This window comes from Nematolebias whitei, chromosome 3, assembly GCF_014905685.2.
Source record: "Nematolebias whitei isolate Nwh7 chromosome 3, NemWhi1, whole genome shotgun sequence".
Taxonomy (NCBI): Eukaryota; Metazoa; Chordata; class Actinopteri; order Cyprinodontiformes; family Rivulidae; genus Nematolebias; species Nematolebias whitei.
Window position 1 is genome coordinate 4,119,252 of NC_056500.1, and position 9,220 is coordinate 4,128,471.

At 44.2% G+C, this 9,220-nt stretch overlaps 1 protein-coding gene across 1 annotated transcript in view; it reads right to left on the minus strand.

Annotated features, from left to right (window-relative positions):
• Positions 1–3,222: 3,222 nt before the first annotated feature.
• LOC119407621 (GTP-binding protein Di-Ras2) overlaps positions 3,223–9,220 on the minus strand; it is an 8,200-nt gene continuing 2,202 nt past the window's right edge. The window contains exons 2-4 of the mRNA XM_037674442.1: positions 4,382–4,559; positions 4,123–4,293; positions 3,223–3,977 (exon numbers count right to left, since the gene is read on the minus strand). Coding sequence (XP_037530370.1) covers positions 3,687–3,977; positions 4,123–4,293; positions 4,382–4,519 — 600 coding nt within the window. The 5' untranslated portion in view covers positions 4,520–4,559 and the 3' untranslated portion in view covers positions 3,223–3,686. The remainder of the gene's footprint in view (positions 3,978–4,122; positions 4,294–4,381; positions 4,560–9,220) is intronic.

Genomic DNA, 9,220 nt, shown 5'->3' on the forward strand with positions numbered 1-9,220 from the left:
ACCAGTGTGGTCTCTGAGACGACCACCGCAGACCACCGCAGACCACCGGGGCTTCAGCCAAAGCCACATAACGAAGGATTACGACGACTGGTGAAACCTTCACGTGCTGGAAAATCTTTAATCAAAAAGCTTGTTTGAAGCCTTTTGACAAAGCACGGCTCGATTCTACGCCTTTAAACCCTGTGCATGCTGGGAGTGTTGTGAGTGGCTTGGTACGCAGTGGGGGTACGATGTGACCGGCAGCAGCCGACATTAAAGCTGGAGCCTGAAACAAAACAGAAAGAGACGAAAAGAGAAATCACTGCTGTTGACTGTTTTCTCTTAATATAAAATAAAATAAGTTCTCAACCTTCGACCAGTGATCCGATTCTAGAGACGTCTAGAGGCTCAAACTCTGACACTCAGAACGCCTCCGAGCTCACCTTCCACCAGAACATGGCGTAGACACCACCCGAAGAGCCGCAGAGTCCGTGTTGGAGGGAGCAGACGAGAACGGACAGGAACTTTGGCTGTAATGACTCACACCAGGTGGATTAAAGCGCACAGGAACATTTACACAGATCGATGCTCTAATTAAATCAAAGTTATGAAGATAAAGTCTCATTTCCACAACAAATCGTCGTTAACGCTTCAGAATTTGACTCTTCTCGTCTTGCGGTTCTTGTTGGCTGCTGAGCTGGGATGATACTGGGGTTTTATATAAAGTGCAAACAAAAACAAAATGCAACGATTTTTAAAAAATCCCATTAACCTGTTTTTCCTCCACAGTGGAACATACTTCAAACATTTAATATCTTTACTAAGAAACTGTAACTTTTGTGGGAAAAAAAATGAAATAAAATACTTTGGATGTCATCAACACGTCGCCAGTTGATCCAGATTCAAGTTTCGTTTTGTGAAGCACCTCCTCTTCCTTTAACACCAGTCTGTCCAGGACCTGAGGAGACCAGTTGGAGGTTTTGGAGGACCTGAGGAGACCAGTTAGAGGTTTTGGAGGACCTGAGGAGACCAGTTGGAGATTTTGGAGGACCTGAGGAGACCAGTTGGAGATTTTGGAGGACCCGAGGAGACCAGTTGGAGGTTTTGGAGGACCTGAGGAGACCAGTTGGAGGTTTTGGAGGGCCTGAGGAGACCAGTTGGAGATTTTGGAGGACCTGAAGAAACCAGTTGTAGGTTTTGGAGGACCTGAGGAGACCAGTTGGAGATTTTGGAGGACCTGAGGAGACACAGTTGGAGATTTTGGAGGACCTGATGAGAGCAGTTGAAGGTTTTGGAGGATCTGAGGAGACCAGTTGGAGGTTTTGGAGGACATGAGGAGACCAGTTGGAGATTTTGGAGGACCCGAGGAGACGAGTTAGAGGTTTTGGAGGACCTGAGGAGACCAGTTGGAGGTACTGGAGGACCTGAGTAGACCAGATGGAGGTTTTGGAGGACCTGAGGAGACCAGTTGGAGGTTTTGGAGGACCTGAGGAGACCAGTTGGAGGTTTTGGAGGACCCGAGGAGACCAGTTGGAGGTTTTGGAGGACCCGAGGAGACCAGTTAGAGGTTTTAGAGGACCTGAGGAGACCAGTTGTTGGCGGGAATTTCATTCTGGTCTGATGGCGGATTCTTGCTCTTCTACAATCCTGGATGGGAGCAGATGTTCTACAGCCAATACTTTAGAATATTTAGCTTCTTCTTCCACTTTTCTTTTCTGATGGAGCCTTTCCAGATGTGTAAGCTGCAATGGCAGAGGTCAGAGCAGATTCTTCTAATCTTTTGCTGATATAATGAGCTGTAGATAATGAAATATCCTTAAAGTCTCTCCAGTTTTCCACTAAGGAACATTGTTTATTTTCTCAGACTGGTGAACTTCTGCCCATCTTTACTTCTGACAGATTCAGCCTCTTGTTTTATGTCCACTCACTGATCTGTTGCCAATTAATACAATTAGTTACAAAACGCTCCTCCAGTTCTTTCTTACTTCTAACACCAACTTTTACATACTTAACCAGTGGTGGGCACAGTTAGCCAAAAAGTTAGCTATGCTAACCCAGATTTTGCTAACAAAAAATTAGCTTTGCTAATGCTAACCTGTTAAACCAGTTAAAAAACATTAGCGGAAGCTAACGTTAAACCGCTAACCGCTAAGATGACTGTCACTCAGTCTGCGTCACACGTCGTCATCTCCTTCCTGTTGAGGCTGCGTCGACCAATCACGTCGTGCCACATGTACACACAGTCAGCCAATAGCGTGCCTAACAGACTCTTTGAGTCCCGCCCACAACAGGCAGGAGCAAGCTGTCCGCGGATTTAAAGTTGGCAGAACCTAATTTAGTGGAAGTTAATTCCACTAATAGTTTACAAAGTTAAACGTTAAAATCTGCTAAATGCATCAGCGTCAGAAGCATTTATATATAGTGTGTGTGTGTAGAAGGGGTACACATTAGTGGAGCTGGGGGCGTCCAGGTGTGTGTGGGGGGGTCCTCCCCCAGAAAACTTTGAATAAAGTAGATGTCATTTCCTGCATTATGGTGTATTTTTACAGGTTGTTAAATGTTTGTTTACTTACACAGGTAAACACTTGATTCAATAATTATTTTAGAGAGCAACAAGAAGTCTGACCAACAGGAGCCCCCCCCCCCCCCCCCCCCCCCCCCGTCCATGTCAAAAATTGAACTAATGTAGCGCTAAGCTAGCAGTGTGCAATACAGACATGTTAGCTGAGATGCTACAGACGTAGCGCTCTGCTTCTCTCACACATCCTAACCCCCACCCCGGTCAACAACTGCAGCACTATTGTGGTGTTAAGCTAGCATGCAAAACAGAGGTGTCACCCCCTCCCCCCCTCCCCCGTGAGCGCCCTGCCAAGGCTGATGAACGAGGACAAACATGGCATGTGGTGTGTTGTTGCAGGTAACCAGGAAAACCTGGAAAACCCGGATTGGACTTTTAGTGGTTTGAGCGTTCGTTAATCAAGAGGAGTGGAATCGTTCGTGAAGAAATAGAAACAGCGCTGGGTGAACTAATATTTCATGGTAAATGTGTGTGTGGGGGGTTAATTAATTTTAAATGTGGGGGGACACGTCCCCAACATATAATTGATGCGATGCCTATGGCTAAAGGACAAAAATAGTTCCCCTATTGTTAAGGGATTGGTGGAACTGTACCCACGACATGTTAGAAGTATCCATAAAATGTAAAATTATCTTATTTTTTCAACGACTGTACAAAATTTCTGTTCAAATGTTTGATATGTTTATCGTGTTCCACTGCGAATAAAATATAGCCTCGCGTTACGTGTTTTATTTACATTTTCCATCATGTCCCAGCTGTTTTGGACCTGGGGTTGTACATCGGTTGACAGTCCGACGCTTCTTTCGGCCTTGGACGACCGTTAAAGCCTCGTTTCGTAAAACTGACGCACTGATTGGACGGTCGTCAAAGAATAAAAGCAAAACACCAAATATTATAATCGTAAAACATTTTCAAGACGAGCAGAGCGCTGGATCCAACGTTTAGGCCCAAAGTTCACAATCAAGTAACGTATTCCAGTCTGGTTGCTGACAACAAAACTAGTTAGGGTTTTATAAGATTATTATACGTCCACAAACACAATCGAACAGTCCAGGTTCCATCGATGGCGGTCGCTCTCAGCGTCTTGTTCACCACAGAAGAAGAACAGCGTCTACAGTTAGCCGCCGCTCTACATGACGACGCACTTCCCCTTCAGCTTGTCGGCCCGTTTCTGTTTCCCCGAGCGTTTCCCGTCGATGCTCAGGCTCATGTCCCTCTTCTTCTCCAGCGCCAGCAGCTCCTGGAACAGTTCCTTCACGTTGCTGTTCGTTTTGGCCGACGTCTCCATGAAGGCGCACTTCCAGGCGCCGGCCTGAGTCTCCCCCACCTTCGTCTCCACCTCCCGCTGGGCCAGCTCATCGCTCTTGTTGCCCACGAGCATGATGGGAATCGACTCCATGCTGCTTTTGATGGCCAGAATCTGCAAGGATGAAAAACCAGTCAGGCCCCGTGTATCAAACACAAAAAGCAGCAACTAGATGTTTCTAAATATTTCAAATGTTTCTTTTTTTCAAGGAGAAGCAGCTGGTGGGGGGTGGACCGAACCACCCGCTGAGGTTCCTGACCTGCTGGTAGATGGGTTTGAGCTCCTCCAGTGATTGGCGGCTGGTGATGGAGTAGACCAGGATGAAGGCGTGGCCTTTGGAGATGGACAGGCGCTGCATGGCAGGAAACTGGTGACTTCCTGTCGTGTCTGTGATCTGCAAGGTGCAGACGCTCTTGTCGCAGCTGATCACCTGCAGAGACGACGAGCACAGATTCAGGGAGTCTTAACCTGCAGGGTGTTTGGGTCGACCGGTCTGAAACGTTGGGCTCGTGCCTCACCTGTCTGTAGGTGTCCTCCACCGTGGGGATGTAGGTGTCCCTGAAGGTGCCTTTGACAAACCGAAGAACCAGCGAGCTCTTCCCTACACCGCCAGCACCGAACACCACCACCCGGTAGTCGTTACTCTGCTCGGGCATTCTGGGAGCTGGAGTCCGCCTGCCAGTCGGGCTCGGTCTCCTGCGAACAACAAGACAGACCTGGTCCAATAAATCACTTGGTGCTCACCAAGGCACGGCGCCGACGGGACTCTGAGGTTTGGTCCTGATCATTGGCAGCACAGACAGAAAGTGGGTCAAATAAAAAGGGAAGCAGGGTCAGAACTGGGTCAGAACCGATGCGTTTTCATCAGAACTTATAGTTAGAACAGAGAGGAGCTTCTAGATGCTGAAATAAATGTGAGGAAATCAGCTGATTTTCTTTAGCAGCTGAGCAACATTTTATATTTAACGTGTGATTCTGGATTTGTTGTCCATGCTGCTCTTTTCCTGTTCTTTAATTTTTAAATACGTGTTTTTTGTAAATCAACCTAATTCTGCAGTTTGTGCTACTTTCATCTTTTAATTTGCTTTTTGCTATTTTTTTGCTCATAATCTAGTTCTTTTAGCTATTTTTATCGATTAGCTAGTCTTTTACTACTTAGCCTTTTGTTATTTTGGGCTTTTATTAATTTTATTATTTGCTACATTTAACATTTATTTAAGGTTTTATTGCTTTTAGCTAGTTTTTGATGCTTTTAATGTTCATCAAGCCTTTTCCTACTTTTAACTAATCATTTTCTATTTTTGGCTTTTAGCTTTTTTTTTTTTTTTCAACTTTTAACATTTAGCTAGCATTTACTACTTTTATTTAACTTTTGCTATTTTCAGCTGTTAACTAGCCTATTCATACTTTAACAAGCCTTTTTCAGCTTTAAGCATTTTGCTAGGCTTTTACTATTTATAGCTAGGTTTTGCTACTTTTAGCTGTTAGCTAGTCTTATATTTTAAACTAGACTTTAGCTACTTTTGGCTTGTTTGTTTGCTACCTTTAGCATTAGGCTAACTTTTCACTACTTTTAGCTAGTTGATGCTTTTAGCAATCATCTAGCCTTTTCTTACATTTAGTAAGCCATTTGAAACTTTTAGCTAACTGTATTTGTTACTTTTAACATTTAGCTAGCCTTTTACTACTTTTAGCTAGTTTTTGCTACTTTTATTGGTTAACTAACCCTTTTCATACTTTTAAATAGCCTTTTACTACTTTTCAGAATCAGAATAATCTTTATTATCATTGCATCGAAGTACAGTGAGATTATGTCCGTACAGTCGTCAGAAAGACGGGCGGAGTGCACGTTGCTGCTGCTCCTAAGAGCGCGGCCCTTATTCTTTTAGACAGAAAAGGGGAAAGACCATGAAGAAAGGTTCGTGATATTACAAAAAAGATCTCTTCACACCTTGGCCTTATCGGGACACAATTTAAGAAATCAAAAAACTCTGCCAGCAGCACATTTATAGACACATTACTTGTGCATTTGACAACAAGACGGTGAGATTTGTCCATGAAGCACTTCCAGATAGCACCATAGTCCTGATAAGATGTTGGTGTCAGCTGGTACAGCTCCGATAAGCGTTCACAGAAGTCGTCGGGGGGTGGGGGGGTTGCACAGGGTCTAGAGCAGAGCCTTAGTTTACACATATCCCAGGAGAAATTTGACAAGTTGGCCTGCTTCCTTTTTTTTGTCTAATCAGATGTGGCCCTCCAGACACGCCCATTTTTCTATCGTCCAATCAAATGTGGCCCTCCAGACACGCCCATTTTTCTATCGTCCAATCAAATGTGGCCCTCCAGATACGCCTTCCGTATTTGTCTGCAGAGATACCTACTTGGTCTGAGTAAACACAAACCAAACCTTCAAGGTTTTGTCATGGCCAAAACTGCAGCTGTCTTCTTTAATAGCCGATAACCATAGGTACCCGACGGTGCAAAAAGCAGAAACCCTGCCATCATAAATCCAATTATATAAATCTTTGGCATCCTTCTGAGACAACACAGAAAGGCACATCAACTTATCCATGACATACCCACCCGCATGCGTCTCAGCGGGGCATGAGGGTTCTCCAGGACCCTGTCGCTTGGTTGAAAAAAAAAATTAAAAATTTAAAAACAATTCCACAAAAAAAATTGTCATGTCAGTAATTTATGATTCAAAAGATGTGAATAGAAGCTCCAATATACAGGACAGACAGCAAAAAAAAAAGCAGGAGGGAGACGGGAGAGGGAAGAAAAAGCATCCGTCTTGACGAGAGCAAGTGAGGAAAAACACTTTTGACTTTTAACTAATTTTTTTTGCTACTTTTAGCGCTTAGCTAGGCTTTTTATCCATTTAACTAGCTTCGTGTGACATTGGCCTTTTAACATGTCAACAGTTTTTGCTCTTTACATCCAAACTAAAAGAATCTTGTTGGATGAAATGAGGTTCGACAGCAACGTACAGCCACAAGGAGCGATTGTCCCAAGTACAGCGTCTCTTAAATATGAGAGGAGAGCACCTAGAGAGCTAACAAGTGGAGGATGAGAGGTAAAAACAAAAAACATTAACTGAAAGGAATGATTTTATTTTATGGTGTAATAAATACGGGATGAAAATGCATTTATATGATTTCAATGAGTCAATGTTTTCCTGAAGGACCATCAGAGAGCGCAGTAAAGTGACTGAAGGAGTTTGTGAGAACATTTGAAACGATTCTGACAAAGTTCAAATGTTTTCAAAACACTTTTAGGCTTCGTCTGGAACGGTTTATTGACAACGCCCCAAAAATAATTTACAATAAAACACAAACAAAAATAAACGAGTGGCTGAAGGTTTTTCACGAGACCTTCTGAGGGTTTACGATATAAAAGCTGTTTTGGGCTTGAATCTCTGGTAGAAACAGTTTCACCTCCTCCTCATCTCCACGCTCACCGGTGACCAATCAGCACGCGCGCACACACACACACACACACATCCCTGCCTCCTGGTAGCATCCTTGGTGTTTACTCACATAACTGTGGCAGCATTAAGGTGTGTGTGTGTGTGTGTGTGTTTGTGTGTGCGTGTGTGAAAGAGAGAGAGTGTGTGTCGCCCCATCGCCGTGGTTACCAGGCTCAGAGGAGAGAAGACGACAGAGACGGACTGCAGAGATTTATGCACTGGGAAGAGCAGCGCAAACATTTCATCACCAGCAGGTCCGTCGTCATGGTTACCCGCCTGCCCACACCATCCGATGTCACTTCCTGTGCAGAGGCGGGCGGCAGAGAAAACACCAGCGACTGGACGGGCAGCACCAGAGCTGCAGACGAAATATCTGAAGATAAACGATGCGAAGAAGTGGATCAAACATGAACGTTGATCTTCCTGCTGCTTCGAAGAGAAACAGGAAGTGTCTAATTTAAAACTTTTCAGCCGTTTGTCTCCACATGTCTGACGTCACCGCTTCGTGTAACTTCACCGCTTCATTAAACTCATTTGTAGCATTAATTTATTAGTTTTGAGGTTTCACATAAACAAAGCAGGTTACCTAAAAGGCCACTGAAGAGACGCGGGGCACAAATAGTTTTTTTTTATTTATTTTAGGCGAGGGGAATCCCACCTCTGAGTCTGTATTTTTGATAAACACTGTTGCCATGGAGACGGCGTTTCGCCGACCACAAACAAAATCCATCCAGAGCCACAAAAATCTACCAAACGCTCAAAATGAAGCTTCCATAGAAAGATATATAATAACCTCAAAATGGAGCGGTGGCGCAGAGGTTAGGGAAGGTGGGCCTGTGATCGGAAGATCGCTGGTTCAATTTCCGGTGCTGACAACATCAAAATGTGGGTGGGAAAGGTGAAACATCCACACCTGCCTCCACCCTCATTGGCCCCACTCTGGGCCCTTGAGCAAGGCCCTTAACCCCCACCGTCTGCTCCCCGGGCGCCCTCGATGCAGCTCTCTGCTCCACACAGAGGCTGTGGTAGCTCGGTGTCTGTGGTTGAGACAGGAAGGACATCCGGCATCAAAATAATCGCCAAGTCTTCGTGCGACACTTCGCTGTGGTGACCCCAGAAGAAGGAGCAGCCGAAAGAAGAAAAATATATAATAACTTCAAAAAGCAACAATGAACTGTAGATATCATCAGTATTTTACAGGATTAAAAATTATTTTTTGGGGGAGGGGGCGGATTTCAGGAGTTCATAGTGTTTACAGCATGTAAGTTAAACAATAAGTTTCCTCTAATAATGAAAGACTTTGATTTATTTAAAGTTGTACTAAAAGTTTTATCCAACGTAGAAGTTTTACTTGTAGTTCTTGATGTTATCAAAATAAACTGGTCATGTGTCAGAACTCTATTTATATCATTTGGCAGATCAAGTTGTTCGTGATTTGTTTGCACTCAGATGTGTTAAAGCAAATGAAACTTGTGGTGGATGTCGGAGAAATCATGTGGATGCAAGTTGGGTTAATGAAGCAGCTAAAATGCTAACATGCTAACAGGCTAATGCACGAATGGGCAAACAGGCTTACAAGCTAAAGGGCTAACAAGATAACAGGCTAATAAGCTAACAGTCTAATGGCTTGCAGACTAACAAGCTAACAGGCTAACGAGCTAACAGACTAACAGGCCAACGGGCTTGCAGGCTAACAAGCTAACAGGCTTGCAAAATAACAAGCTAACAGGTTAATGGGTTAACAGGCTAATGGGCTAGCAGATTAACAAGCTAACAGGCTAACAAACCAACAGGCTAATGAGCTAACAGGCTAATGGGCTTGCAGACTAACGAGCTAACAGGCTAACAGGCCAACGTTCTTGCAAGCTAAGGAGTTAACAGGCTAACA